The sequence below is a fragment of the Corvus cornix genome, chromosome 2, assembly GCF_000738735.6.
Source record: "Corvus cornix cornix isolate S_Up_H32 chromosome 2, ASM73873v5, whole genome shotgun sequence".
Lineage (NCBI taxonomy): Eukaryota > Metazoa > Chordata > Aves > Passeriformes > Corvidae > Corvus > Corvus cornix.
Window position 1 is genome coordinate 113,364,069 of NC_046333.1, and position 16,293 is coordinate 113,380,361.

General features: G+C 37.6%; 1 protein-coding gene across 4 annotated transcripts in view; it reads right to left on the reverse strand.

Moving 5' to 3' along the window:
* PCMTD1 (protein-L-isoaspartate (D-aspartate) O-methyltransferase domain containing 1) overlaps positions 1–16,293 on the reverse strand; it is a 41,014-nt gene that overhangs the window by 20,451 nt on the left and 4,270 nt on the right. For all 4 annotated transcript variants that reach the window (XM_039548543.1, XM_039548544.1, XM_039548546.1 and 1 more), the window contains one exon: positions 2,770–3,196. In XM_039548543.1, the coding sequence (XP_039404477.1) occupies positions 2,770–3,076 (307 nt within the window). In that variant the 5' untranslated portion in view covers positions 3,077–3,196. The remainder of the gene's footprint in view (positions 1–2,769; positions 3,197–16,293) is intronic.

Sequence of the window (16,293 nt, forward strand, 5' to 3'; positions counted from 1 at the left end):
AGATCTTCTCAGAACTTGCGAAAACATGTACCTCCTGCTGACATTTTTCCTGTAAATTCATTTTCTTATTGGTCACTTTAAGACAAGCATTGGCATAGGCAATTCCTTTCTAGCTGTTTAATATTCTCTTGTACCATAATAAGCTATGATGTTTCTAACAGCTCTACAGCATACAGCAGCATTCAAGGTATGTTTTCTTTACTTAAAAATTAATCAAAAATTCCTTTAACCTCAAAGTAAATTCAAAATGCATAAACATCATCTGTCCAAAAATTCACATGTACATTCCTTCAAGTACCTAACTTTAAAAACAACTAAAACATCCTGCAAATGTCAGTTGCTCCAACATCTTGAAATTAAAACTATGAATGCAAAACACTACCACATCATTATATACCACAGTATCCATAATTTAAATGGAAAGATGAGAAATGTGTGCTCTTCTTTCACTGGGAATGTCACAGCTGGACATGTAAGCAGAGTCAGCTATTATAAAAATGTGAAACCAACTTCTCCACTGGCCTCTTTCAGCATAATGAGCTAGCATTTCCACCACCTAGCTGGAACTTCGTTTACATTTTAACAGTATCAGCAACAGTTAATTTAATCTCTGTGGATTGGTGCAGGGTCTTTTAAGCATGTTGCTATACTTAGAAATGATCACTGATTTCAGATTATTTGATAATTTAACCAACGTGGTAGAAACGTTACTCACTACACTGTCAAATTGAAAGATACCCAACTACTGTCAAAACCCGCATGATTCTGCTCCTCACTGCAGTATATGCTGAAATTTGTTTGGAAAAAAACCTGACCTTTTAAAAATGAACATGGTTTATTTGTCAGAAAATTACATCTGTTTATTTTTCTGTGTTAAAGCAACTGTTCCCTGATTTAAAACAAACACTGAAGTAGAATTATTATACGTAACTAATTTTATCAGAAGGAGTATAGTAAGAAAATAAAGGCACAAATTGCATTTACACCTTCCACGCCTCAGGCTAGAACTTAAAACACATTACAGCACTAAGACTTTGGTGACAGCATACAGCACTCTGGAAACACGGAAAATCTACTTTTGTAAGTAGCTGGGCAGCTGCTACTCCAGGCTGCACAAGACCTGCTAGTGCCTATCAGCACCTGAGCTGCCTTTTTGGGAACATCTGCAGGGTAACTGTGCTGTTCCACAGGCTGTCAGCCAATCTCACCCCCTATAGAAGACAAGTCTTTTCCTGTCTGATTTCCTCAACTCTGCATATATTATTCTGAAGGACAGGAATTCTGATTGATATGGAGAGGTCAAACCCAGGAGCATTCAACAGCCACTTGCAATTGGTTAAATACAGAGATACGCATAATATAGACAATTAAGTGCAATAAACAAATTTCTTTTTTTAAGACAGTAGCTAAGAAAGAATAATGACGTAACAAAGCTTTCCACAAAACAGAAATAAACAAGTACCATTAGTCACTACCCTGAAAAAACACTTTAGAGAAAAAAATGCTGCACTATTTAGTAATAGTTTTAATACCAAATTTAAAATATTACAATCTAAATTAAAATATCTACTCTCAATTAGGAACACTCCCAAACAGGGAAAAGCAACACTCTAAGAGAGTAGATAGCTTTATCTTATTTTTACCTGTGAATGAACATAATTCCTGTTTCCACAACACAGTGGAATCTCTTGTATTTATTAGTATTAACTAGAACAAAAGATACTGCAGATACCAACAAATGATGTTTGTTATGCACTATTAGCCATAATTTCTTCCTTCCAATAAATAAGAACTGATGCCAAAAAGTAACTAAATTAATTGAAAAATAAAAACCAACTCTTGACACCTTAGTTTTGTATATAAATAAATATAAGCAAAATGTGTATATTACCTGTCAGCAAGGTTTCTGCAACCAAAGAAAAATTGCACGTAATATGGTCAAAAAAACTATCTATGAAAACTACATTACATAATACAGCTGTAGTTATTTTAATGTGAAATTAATTTGTAAAAAAATTAGTTGTTGGTGTATGTGTTCTGTAATCTACATGTTTGGCAAAAGGAAATTTAATGCATTTTTCTCTCCAGGTTTTAAAATTTAATTTAGGCAACAATATTTAATTCCATCTTTTTTCATATAGGAAATGTATTTGAAAACAAGAAAAAAGTGCTAGTGTGTTCAACTCTTTTCAAAACCTACAGACGCGATTAAACAGTCTCATCAGTCTACATCCCAAAATTCTCCCACTAAAAAAAGATTAAATGTATTTTAAAATAACTGTTTGCATAGTGATACAAATTTACTTTTCATTTAAATTTCTTCAAGAGAAATTAGCCTTTACAATTTAGATTTAGATTTTCCTTTCCATAAACTGAAGATCAAAACAGTAACCTACAGTAAGGGCACGAATAGAGTGCAAATGCAGATGAAAATTTTAGTCTTCAAAAATTGTTCCACTCTACCTTTCCCTTTTAAACAAAAATAAGGATTGTTTTCTTTCAAATGAGAATTGTAGACTACAGAATGCAGGAAGAATTGCCTCTTTCAAAACATCCCACGAAATGTCACCAAACTACAGCACCAGTGAACTGCTTGCAGATAACCAACAATATTTGAACAACACATCTCAAAGAGCCAGTCTTAAGTATGGTACTGTCATTGTTAAAGAAGTAAAAGTAAGGTTTTACAGGGCTTGCATAATCTTCTAAAATATGCAAACCCACCATATTTGAATAAAAACATTCAGGTTACCTAATATTAATAATTACCTAATATTAATCCCACCATTGTACTCAAGTATCCGGTTCCACTACCCAGATTTAGAAAAGACAATCCAGGCTGAAGTTTCAGTGCTTCCATGACTTCAGAATAAATGCAAGGTGCTGACAAGTGTATATTTCCATGCTTCCAGGCCAAGTCTTTATAAGCATTGTCCCTGTATCCTTCCAGATAATAATCACCACGATCAATTGCTCTGAAGGCTTGCTCCACACTCTCGGTGCGAATATACTGAGCTTCTTTCAAGTTATCAATTAAGTCATCGTTGTCTTCTCCAGCACTCACAGCTCCTCCCATGTTGAACTTCTACGGTAATTCAATTAGTTTGCAAAATACATTAGGAGGAGCGTTTTCCCAAAAGTGTATGTATGTAATGGAGTCTCAGTTCTTTTTTCAGAAGGCCATCACAAGTGAATCCTGCAAAACAGATATATTTACATAACTTGAGTTTCAAAAGGCAAAGAAATTAACAACTATTAGCAGGTGATGAAATATTGTTAGTACTGGGTAACTTTGTGAAGCAGAACTATGAGTCAGGACAGCTAGTATTTAATCAAAATTCTGCCCCTCACACTTTACCTCAAAGCTGAGGAACACAAGCTTAATACATCAACATGGGCTGTCTACATTCTGCAAACCCTTATGCTGAAGTGCTTACTAGACACTGCAAACACTGCAGGGCCAAGAAGCCATCACCCATGTTATATATTTGAGGGGGCATGGATGGGACAGCAACTGCCTTTGGGCAAGCTCTAATCCCATCCTGAGAACTAAATGCCCAACAGCAGTTGGAGTATGTACCACCTTAACTAATTTTGAAAGAATTTGGGTTTCTGTGCTCTAAGATCACCCCATGGGGGGAAACAAAGCCCAGTAAGGGGTGATGGAGATGCTTTTCAGATGTTCACTTTTGAGCTGAAACAGAACACTAGTGCAGATACAATGGCACATTGCTCTGCTCTGGAATCAAAACAGGAAAGCCCTCCAAGTAATTGAGCGCCTCCTAACACCTGCCATATTCACTAGAGGAATAAAAATTCCTACGTACCTAGAAGTTTTCAACAGCTTGCCAAGTCCTAAGTGTAATTCTACACAGCACATTGTGATAAGTCATATTAACTTCAAAATAATTCCTTCAGATCTGTGTTTTATCTACAGTTACTTCATTATTAATTACTAAACTCAAAATCCAGATGTTAACATTTTTCATGTTGCATGAATTACCAGTAAAATAGCAACAGAAGGCTAGGAGACAGGAAAACAGGAAGTTTAATGCACCACTTCTAGGTGAATAGAGTACACAGTGAGTATCAAAATAACACATTGCAGTTTTAGTTGTTGCTCAGTAGTGTTTACCCTAAGCCAAGGACTTTTCCATTTCCCACACTCTGCCAATGAGCAAGGCTGCACAAGGAGCCAGGAGAGAGCATGGCCAGAACAGCTGACCTGAACTGTCCAAAGGGATATTCCATCCCACAGGGTGTCATATAAACTGGGGGGAGTTTACTGGGGAGGGGGTGCAATGTTCAGGGCTGCTAAAGCCCTGGTAAATCAGAGGTGAAATGATGACTGTTCACCATCCAGCTGTGTGTTTCCCTCTGAAGCAAAACCAATTCCCACTGACATTCAGGAATGGAAAGAGGTAAAGCGTCACCAGGTGCAATTATCCAGCAAAAAAAAATCTTCGATTAAAGTAAAAAAATAGACTTCTGAACACCCTAGTGTTCCACAGCAGGATAAGTAGGCCTGTGTGTGTTCAACTGCACAGGAATTATTTCTTTCTACTTGTGAAAAAATTACAGGACAACTTGGACAGAAAATATGAAACCTGAGAGAGACTTTTACTAAGTGTAGTTCATAAAAATATTCCAGCCCTACTCATTTGTTTACACTTGCACCACACCTCAAGGTCCAATGAATCAAATGATACTTCGGTTAAATAATCTACAGTGACTAACGCAATAGTTTCTGCCATCTTTCATACTAAAAAGTTCATGATTATATTGAGATATGTTTGGAAGTAATTTTAAATAAAAACACAAAGGTAAGAACTGAGTTTTCTGAAGACTAAACTCAGCTGCTACATTTGAGAAATGGGACTGCTGCTTCCAGCCCTTCCACCTCACGCCAGCAGATGGAGAACTCGGCTCGCCATCAGCACTGCGCCAGCAAATGTGCAGAGCCCGCAGATGAGAAAACGTAAAGCTTTATTAGCATTTCCATCAACAAGTGTCTTCACTACTTTCACATAATATTTACTTCCTGTAAATAACATTTTTCTGATTTTCAATACTCACAACACTGAAACAGAATTTTTTAGGTATTTGGTAATTTTGTATTCGTGGCATTACGTGACAGCTCAAGTTACTGCAGTATCACAAGACTTTCTACTGATGACACCCACCAAGTGTCTCAACTTCAGTAATAGCTATCACACAAAATCTCAAAGCCAAGAACAGAAAAGGCATGGTTGACACCGTGACATTGTGGGAAGTAGGGGAGACAAGAAATGGACAGTCCCTCCTCTCAAGAATGAGACAGCAGAACAGTGTAGCTATTTGGCAGTGCAGTTGAAGGTTACATCTCATTCTGGATATACTGCCCCTGTCTGAAGAAGGTGATATTAAGTAGATGACAGTGATGGTGTTTGCTTTTTAGGTATCTTGTTTAGGTTTGCTTTCATTAATCAACTACAGTGCTCTACTCTGGACTCCACAGCTACAGGTAGGAAAAAGTGCTGGTCAAATGGAAAGTATTTTTTTCAAAACCAAAAATGCCCTAGGAAGTGAAAGAAATAGATGTTTTCACGAGAAGTGGCCTCTTGTGCTGCAGAGAAATACTTTTTGATAGTTCACTTTCCTCCAATGCTTTTATATTCATAAGCTGTTGCTTATCAAAATAAAACTACTACTCACAGAGATGATAGATATTTTAAACACACAAAAGAAAACATCTCAGCAGCCATTTTAGCACAGCTGGAGAAAAAGGGAAAGTTACTCAAATCTTCCTTGTGACAGTTGACACAGGACCAAGATAAAAACAGAAGAGCACATTATGACAAAACTTTCTACACAGCTGAATGCTCACCAAAAACATCCTGTGAAGCTCCCTGATATTAAAACTGAAAAACACACAGTTCACAAAGAGCACAAGCAGCAGCATTCTGATGCCTATTAGAGGTGCAGCAATTTCACAAGACAGAGGAAGGTTTGACAAGATAACAAAATGCAGCTACTGCTTTTAGCCTCAGGAATCTTTGGAATACAGAAGCCAATAGAAATTACAGTTTAGGAGTTAACATTTCAATATAGTCTTGATAAGGTTCATTCAGTTAGTAAAACCAACTACAATTAAAACAATCTTCGTTTCTCATTCCACACTACTCATGAATTTATTTTCAGAAGTTGGAACCCTATCTTGAAGTTTCTTATATTTACAATAAAAATGAGATGGAAACACACTTTCCAATTTCCATAACAATCCACACAACTGTGTAACACCACCTCTGTTTCTGACCTAACTAGTAACCAATTTCAGTATTTCTGGGTGTTCTTTTGATTTTTTTTTTAATCATTTTTACATTAATTGAACAATTTTTTGGCTATGTGGCTAAGAAGTGACAACAATTTGAGTGCATTTTAATTCTTCACTATTTTATAAGATATGCAAAACTCTTAGCTGAGAAGTTAGTAACGAGGTAGAAGGTTTACCAGATTTCCTTGCCAGCTTTTAAAGGGACACAAGTTTTGCACGTTTCAGAATTTCTACAAATATATTTCACTTCAGGTTAATTCCCTGGGCCACTAAGGACTTGCACACTCTCTTAAATACAGTTTAAATACTGTCCTAGCAAGGTATCCAGTTAATTTGCCAGACAAAACCTCATCAACACTGCTAAATCTGTATGATGTCAAGTATCTAAAAAATTTGGTATCTTGTAATACTGACACAACCTGACTCCATATAGATAACTACTTAGAAATACAAGCTAATTGAGCCAACTAACTTGATCCTCACTTTGTTTCAAAGGATGGAAAATAGAAAATAAAATAATAAATGGAATCAGCCATATTTGAAGTCTCCTCACAACTATTTTCACTAACACATCGGCTTGGAGAAACATGACACTGAATCAGGAGTGTGATACATTACTTTAAACTCATAGAGAGAATACAATCTTGCTTGATCAATGTTCCCTCTTACCTGTGAGAGGGAGAAAACAGCAACAAATTACTGAGCTCCACATTAATACTATGATTCAGCTGTTCAATATCCCCAAAAAGGAATATTCTGTGACTGGCAATAGAAGGGAATAGCCATGAATGCACACAAGAGCCTGAAACACTTCATTCAATTTAACAGTTTCAGTTTACTCATGTCAAAAATCAGCAACATTGCTCTGATGAGCAGAGATTTAAAGTTTCCCAGGCCACCAATCAAGCATCAGACTTACTTCTTTCTGTCCAGACTCAATTAATGACACCCCTGTAGCTGTTATGAACTCAAGATCATGCTGCACCTGTCCTCCCATGCAATGACTCCTATAACCACAGGACTCCATTTTCCATTTAGTTTCCCTTTTTCTCCCAAGTATTGTAACAGCAACTCACACAAGGAAATTCAACCTCGAACTGCAGAGCTGAGCTTAAGATTTCAACAGGAGCTTTAAAATAAACAGTATAATTGATTATGATATGAAAGGGAAAGAATAATTCTAATATTACCTTCACCCAGCAAAGACTGGAGAAAACCAAAATATGACGTATGTGCCGGCAGTAACTGTAGTAGGTGACCACAAAAATAAGAATAAAATGTGGAACACAGAGGTATTTTGGAATGAAATCTTCACAAACAATTAAAACAAAAATTGTACCTACACCTTGCTGCTAAACTGATACTAAAGGCAGCAAAAAGTCTAAGTGCTTTGGAAAACCAACTACTGGAACTGCCTTCTCGTCCACAGCTATTTGTTTTGTCACTCCTAACAGCTATGAAAGAAGAAAACCTGTTGTTTTTAGGATATATGATCCTACTTGGTGCATTAAGGAAAACTCTGTTGAGAACACTGCACGTTTTTGAGGTCTATAGTCTTGACTAATCTTACTTAAAAGCATTCACTCCCAACCTACTGTTAAGTGGGTCACTTCAAGAAGCCCTTCAAGTTAAACAGAAAGAAGTACAAAACCAAGTAGAGTCAGCTCTCCAATGCAGTGCACTCCACAAAGCATGCTTCGAGGTTCTCTGCAATACAGCAATGGAACAAAGAACAGACTACAGGATTAGCGTTAAGTCAAATGAATGTAAACAGCTACAACTACTGACTTAGCCTGAATTGCACTGACCTACTTGGGCAGAAAATGTTTGTCAAGTCTGATGTAAGCTTAAGCCCTGACCTTCCTGTTTGAGCTTTCAACAGCTGTTTATACAAGATTCTGGGTATGTGCCTGCTCTCACTCTTCCTCCACCTCCAGTCACCTGAACACACTGAACAGCAGACATGGTACTGCATTTCTCTCAGAAGAGGTACTGAAACTTCTGGAACTCCACAAATGTATGATCAGTGACAAGCATATAAGCACATGATCAAATGAATTTAACCTTGGTAGCTGCCCAAGGGCATAATTTTGGACTAACTTGCTGAGTAGCTACTGAACTTTTTTTTTTTTTTAATTGAGACAGTTCACATGAACTTGAGTAAAAAAATAACAATACAACATAGAATTTTGTTAGTTGTTTTTGTGTTTGATTGTTTTTCTCTCTTCTTTGAACTAGGATACATTCCTGTCTTGGTCTGGGCTTTCTCTTGTACTTAATTTGTTTTTCTCATCTGAAATTCTACCTACCCCCTTCATACCATACCAAGGACTGAATGCTGAAAGGAACATTTTTCTATACATCAGTTCTGTATGCCAGACCTGTTCTCAGATATGTTGATAAAGACTTGAAAATTCATTACCTTTTATTACAAAGCAAAACAAACAATCCTACATACTTCCTGGACTGAAATTTTAATGTGCAGCTAACCCCACATCCTGACTGAGCTCTCCTAATTGCTTAAAATCTGGGCAAACAAAAAACTCTTGCAAAGCTGAGCCTCTTAAGCTTCAAGAGCAGTTTCTTCTTCAAACATAGACTCACTAATTGCTATAGGCAAACTGGTGATTACATCTCAACAGGTTATATGTATACCTTTATGACTGAATGAACACTAGCTCTGCCCTGATTCTGTGTCTGTATAGTGTACCATCAATTGCAGACTTCAAAATAATTAATATTGCTTCTCTACCCACACCAGTCCAAAACATTTCCTGTTGCTTAGTTGTTAAGACAATGCATAAAATACTCTCGTCTCTGGGGAGCCTAAGATGACTTAGTGACCTTTCAAAGTTCCATTACAGATCTCCTAAGCAAAAGATATCAGTTTAACCTAACGTCTAACATGCAGAAGATCCCCTATCCTTCCTCTGATACCAGTGTCCATGCAGAAGCTGGCAGTCCTCTTCTAGCACGTTTTGTAAAGGTCTCAGCTCCTGAGAGGTGTGCCTACAGCTCTGTCCATTCCCAGACCACAACTATTTTTAGTTTGCCCAGCATGAACTAGCCAAAGAGCTTTATCACAGACTGGATGGGAGAAAGGGGAAAGACGAAAAGCTTCTCTCAAGGGCCAAACAGACCCATAGGGCCAGGAGGTACCAGGTAATAGTGGTTTGTTCACTGCTTAAAATATCAGGAGTTCACAAGGGATACGAATCAATCTTGTTTAATACATACATATGTCTGATATTCACTGAGTCTCATGCACCTGTTTTGCAGATCAGAAACTGATGTCTGGGCACACATTTCACAAATTAGTGGGCTACAGAGTGACCAGGCTGCAAAACTCATTGCCACAATACACAGCTTTGCAGAAGAATATTTAACAGAGAGCAGGTTCATATAAGCCACAACAGGCAAATGCTAAGCATTAGAAGAGCTGTAGAGTGATGTGTAAAACGAACTAGTTCTGGTATATCTAATTTTGTTTAGCCTGAAAAGGCAAAAGGCATTAAAGTGACACAACCATTTCTGCAAATTTTAATATTATTGTGATCACTTTCCATCTAAGACACCTTGATATACATATATATATAAAGAACAATTGAAATACTCAACATTTTTAAAACAAAACTTGTTTTTCTTCATGAAAGAAAATGGTTAATAATTTAGTTTGGGTGACCAGAACATAACAAACCAAAGTAAAATGATGCTCCTTTACTTTGAGTATCACCTTCACAGAGTCACCAGCAACAACTGGGGGATGGGGAGGGAGAATCTTTTTTTATAATTAAATACAAAGTAGGTTTTGTACAAGAACTGAAACATATTTTTCTAACCTTTCACCACAGAAGTTATAGTTCTCAAGCAGATCAAGTCACAGTTCATATAACTCTGACTAGGCAAAATGTGGCCCATGACAAAATTTTCACTATTTCAGCCAGTACTAAAGTTCAAAAACTTATTGCACATAAACATTTCAAGCTATTTAAATAACTCACTTCCAGCAGCAACAGAACAACATATGCCTGTTGCCTTTAGCAAAAGAAAACAGAAATGAGGTCAAGTGTAAAAATAGAAGATAGTTACATTCCTGATACTTGAAACCTCATCTTGGAGCTATGCATTTACTTCAGTCTCTACAAAAAAAAACCCCAGGCCAAATTAAAAAACAAAAATATCAATCAACTTTACCACTAAAACTTTTTGGTTTCTAATCTTTGGAAATATATCTAAAAGCATCAAAATAGCATGCAATAATCACAGCATAAATAACTTAAATACTGTATTATCAGGATGTTTTCTTTCACAGCCTGAGAACTTTTATTTACTATGCATCCTCTTCTTACGAGATACTAAATAAATACAGTTTAAGGAAAGAATAAATCCTGACGCTTCTTTGCTTGATTCTTAAAACAGTACAGTGCAATACAATAATATGTTTTGAGAAGTTATTTTATTACTTACTCCTGTAATTCTCAAGAGGGAAGAATGAGTAAAGCCTACTCCTGTTTCCTGCTTCTCTTCCTCAGAACCATGACACAAAATTCTTTCACAGATGCAATCTTCAGAAGCATCATACTGGAATCACTATTTTTTTTCAAATGTAACTTGTTTACTAACACTTGCACACTGAGTTACTTTTATCTTGTCAAAGAAAGCAAAGGATATCCACCTCACTTTCTTCTTTTTAATCCCCAAATCCTGCATATCCAAAATCTTTAGACTTTAAGGATTCAGATCATAATTTGTCTCAGTCTCCACACATACCATAAATCCATGTGTTCAGCACAACCTAAAGTGATGTGACTTTGTCCATAAATCTCTCTAACTTAAGATTTTCAATGTTTACTTTATATAAAAGAGAGATCAACTCTCCTTTCACAGTTCTAACCAAAAGAGATGATTTATCAAAACTTTCAAAACATACAAATCAAGTACAAACTAAATCCAGAATAAAATTTTAACAAAAAGTCTCTAGTCATCCAGGAAAATAAAAATCAACACTTAAATTTACAATGTAAAAGGCTATAGCATTAATACCGTTACCAAAGTCTGTTTCACAAAGCTTCATGCAAATATTTTATTATTCTCCCTACTTTGAGGTAATGTTTCAAAGTATTGCTTTTGTAACGGTATCACTTTAATTTACACCTCTGTGGTCAGTCAGTACCTTCTACCTTAAAATTTTCCACAGGGCTTGCAAATGATTAAACAGATGATTTGCCTGCACATATCAAAGTTAACCTTGTTGGGTTATGTGATAGAAAGCTGTTCTGCACACAGAGGAGCAGGGGTGCACTTACAAATGGGGGAAACACAAGTGAATACGGTGATCCGGGCTACCATCGGCTCTCTCCACACTCCCACCACCACCGTGCCTCTTACAGGGCTACAAAAGTTCCCAGGGAGTTCAGGGGAAAGGGACTCTGGGATGGCACAAGTCCTGTGACGGGATGCATAGGGGAGGAACCAGAGGTGAGGAAAGGGAAAAATCACAGTGTCTTGGTGAGAAACAAGCATGGAAAAGCCAGGGCTACGATGACAAGAGGGACAGGTCACCTGTGAGCAGGCTGTAGGTGAGTATGTGCGTCCAGCTGTGCTCTGCCTATCCTGTCAGACTGTTAATCTCCTTTTACAACTCTCTCTTGGGCCTCTGTTTGGTGTCCATCAGTATCTACAGGACATGGAGTCAGACCACGAGTCACAGGGGCCAGTGGGTCTGTGGTGCCAGCAAAGCAGGGCATGAGCTTCTGCACATCTGGGTGTAACCACACAGAGTACCAAGCTGGACTGGCCAGCAAACCAGCAGAGTGGCCTTGGAACTGGGATGGGACACACTGGCTGAGAGAGGCAGCTGAAGGACTCGGCTGCTGGAGGAACAAAGAGGGGTCCAAGGTGAGCTGCTGGAGAATCTGTGGTGTTTGGGGGACTGGCAGCTGAGCATGTGCATGTGTGTAAGAGGCAATGTGGCACAAATGGATGGAAGAGCTCCAGGGCAGAACAAGTGCCTAAACCCAGTAACTGGAAAGATTTGTAATATATACACACGTGTTTGCAGACATTCAGCTTGGCCATCCAGAAAAGGTAACAGGATGAGGTCACTGGTGCTGTTTGTGCTTGCATTAATGCCATCTCCTGTGTTGGTGTGGTAGCAAATTATGTACGTACACGCTGAATACATTTGTTTGTTTGCTACTGAGAATACAGCTTAGCCTCACAACTCACTGGACCTGAGGCCACAGACACCTAAAATAAAAACTGGAAATACTTGAACAAAACCCCTTATAGGCCTTCTTTAAAAGCTAAAACCAAAACATAAACACATTTTTAACTTGAAAATGGTTCTGAATTATTGTTTTTCTTTCTCTTCAGGTATGAATTAAGTACTACTGTAAATTTGACTCCAAAGTTATAATTTACTTACAGTACCAACAACAGCAGATGTCGTCTGGAAGGGATTTGGAGCATTTGTGAAAGCTCCAGTAACCATTTCAAAATATCCATGCAAATACTTCAGCAAGAAATGGAAGTCGAGAACCTTTTATCATATAGCAGCTGTGCACTTGCACAGCTCAAGTTAATCATCACTCCCACAATTTTACTGTATCAGGTTTTTTGCAGTCATACAAAGCACATGGTTTTCACCTGGTAGAACTGTAGTTTACAGATATAACGCAAGAGGCTGCTACACTCACACAACCTGATGTAGTTATATCATGGACAACTCCAGTTTATCCAGAGCATGCCAGAATGGAGAAGTCAAATTTTACACTGACTTTTTCTGACAACTGAATTACTTCAGAAAACATCACAGAATCTCAGGAAACTTGGCAGTAATGAGTCTTAGTCATGATGAATGCATAATTAACTGAAGCAAATAATGAGAGACTAAGGCCTATGGGATTTTATAATACTGCAGATCTCAGCTCAGCAGAAGTCAAAAACTCAGCAACTCGACTTTTCTCTGTCCTTCCAGTTTCACTGACCTTCTGACTGCAATAATGCCAAATTTAGAGTTTCTTGAAGGAAGAATACAGCAGAGCTTAACAAACTGGACTACACTGAATGGAAAGAAAATCACAGTTCATTCCCAAAACGGTAAAGGGGACAGTTTTGCAAATAAAGAGCAGGATCACATGCCCCAGCAGAAGAATAGCCAGCAAAACCCCATCCACCAGAAACCAACAAGAACTTCAAGAGTAGACAAGAACTTCATGAGTGTCAGGCAAAAATTTTCAAATGAAAATTAAATTCTGTAATGGCAAACTCATGTCCCAGTAGAAATACAGCATTCCTGATTACTTGAACTTATTAGTACTACAGAAATATTAACCATTTGTCAAAATTAAGCATCTCCTTTAGAGAACTTTGGAGCTCATTCTTTCAGCAAAGCTGACTTGCATTCATTTCAGTCGTACCTATCAAGAAAAAACAACTGTTCTGCAAATATGATTACGAGGATAGTGGTTCCCACAATCATCTCTAAGTCTGATATACAGACCATGATACAGTACAGTCATCCTGACTGGGTTGAGTAGTATTACTTGGCTTTTTCTTTTATATGTCAAGAAAACCACATGCTAATTCCCAAATATCTGCTAAAAACATTTGCTACGGAAATAATAAAATCTCAAAATAGTAATCACTTCTCATTTTCTGCCAACCACATGGTCCTAATTCCTCTCAATGTTAAAACAACCATTTATAGGAATCAAGCCTTTCATTTGGGACAGGGATGCCACAGGCATATCAATTACTGACTGTGATTCACTAGCTGACTATTACTATAAACAATTCCAATTATTATCACTTCACTTAAAAAAACCCCACATATTGCAGAAATCTCCTTTTGGAGAAGAAGATCTGTCTTTCTAAAATATGAGCAAATAATTAAGACGTCATCTCTGAGATGATCTCTTTAAAATCTAGTTCCCTTTCACTCCTGAAGACAACTCATAACAAATTCTATTTGCTTTGCTTGAAGGATGGTACCAATACAAGCTTTTAATAGTTACATTCCTTTTGTGTCTACAATATTACTGCATACTTCCTTTCACTACATCTTAAACCAGTATTTTAGAACAACTCTGATTTGACTCTAACTCTTACCACTAAATCTAAAAAGACATTTGTAGACATCAGCTGGAAGAAAAATCTTCCCAGTGACAGATGCCTCCTGGAGGAACATTATCCAGCATTACAAAGTTGTCACTATTCATCCTGAAAATAGTTTTCAAGATTGCTTAATTTGCCATTAGAAATATGCACCTATCACTTAAGACTTTAACAAGACAATTGTTAAAAAAAAAGGAAGAAATAATTATGATCACTGACAGCTTTAATAAGACTTATCTATTTAGAAACCATGCAAAGGAAAGGTTTTGTAATAAAAACAGCAAGCTTCTGGTACTTGCGATGTGACTCAAGTGCTCAAACACAGACCTCTAGTGCTATTTTAGGTGCACACGCTAACTATTGGCTACTTGGCCAGTGCTACAGCAACAATTAGTGCTAAAAAACAAAACAGAAAACTCTTCTGCCCACATCCTGTCTTTGCTTGTCAGCAAGTAAGTCAGAGGAGCTGCTCTTTCTGTGTGCTTTAAGACTGCGTTGAAAGGAACCTAACAGCTGGGACTGGAAAAGCAACCAGATAAAAGGCATCATTAGCCAAAAGAGACCAGAAGAGCAAACCTGGAGACAGTGACTTGTAACCAGTCTGTCATCACCAGGTTCTAAAAACATTCAGAACAGGGATCCTGTTTACAGTCTCCACACTGCCACAGAATTGGTTGGTTGTCCACGTGCTCTTTGTGCAAGTGTGTCTCTAAACACACACCATCTCCAGTAAAACATGCATGTCAGCATCCAAGACAAGGGCTCTCTTCCCTAACCGCTCAGCTACGTCTGCTTCAGATTTATCCTGTCTGACATCTGGGGGTTTTTTTATACTTCAAATAATGTAGACCTTCAGTAAATCCTCTCATATATAACAGCATGCTAACAACTCAGATGCCCTACAGCACCTCCATATAAATGTCTTTCATTCAGGATTCAGAACACCGCATGTTGCTATCAAACCACTTGATCTAAGCCTGTTACCTTTTAACCCTGATTTTAACGTTTTATTGTCAAATTCTGAATTATTTCCTCAAACAAGTTTTTCAACATTAATTCCAACTGTACTCTTTTACACCCTAGAAACACAGCAAATCCAACTTTGTTTTGCAACTGTACACTCAGCAAATACTACTTTGAGAAAAATCAAGTAAAATGCAGTACTTGAGAGGCATTCCAAACCTCCCCTGTTATGTCACCTTAACAACACTCCCAGTATCTCAAATCTCCAATTGCATGCAACTCAGAGCTCAATACTCTGCACCTGGAAGATCTTCACACCCTTTCTTCACTAAACATTACACAAAACAAAGCCAGAACTCCAAAATTAGCCTTCATTAAATACATTTTCTAAGCAGCAGGCTCCAGTATTTTTCTGCCACAAGACAGCCCCTCTAAGAAGAGGAGTTCTGCAGTCATTCCCCACTCTAGAACTCCACCACATGAGAATACACCAGAATCTGTAGCCTTTGAGTTCCCATGGTGACTCCTCATGTCACGCCTATACTCTTTCAGGGCTGTGGAGTTTGAGATTTTGTCTGTTTTTGTTTGTTTAAGTGCTCTGTAATGACCTCTAAACCAGTGTCTTTTCCTCACAATAAAGGACAATTTGTATTTTTGCACTTCAATTTAAAGGACTGATAAAATTTACTGAGAAATATGTCACATACTAATTGTATTCACAATGTACAAGTGACAAAGACCCTGCAGTCATTCTCAAGATCAGTGTCCAATCCTACAGCTTCCAATCCTTTTTCCTTTCCAAAAATAAGTTTCTTTGGACTAACTGCCATTTTTAAAGACATCTTTGCTTATGGTTTACTTTTCGTCTTACTTTCAACAAGCTTCTGATCAGAAGTAGA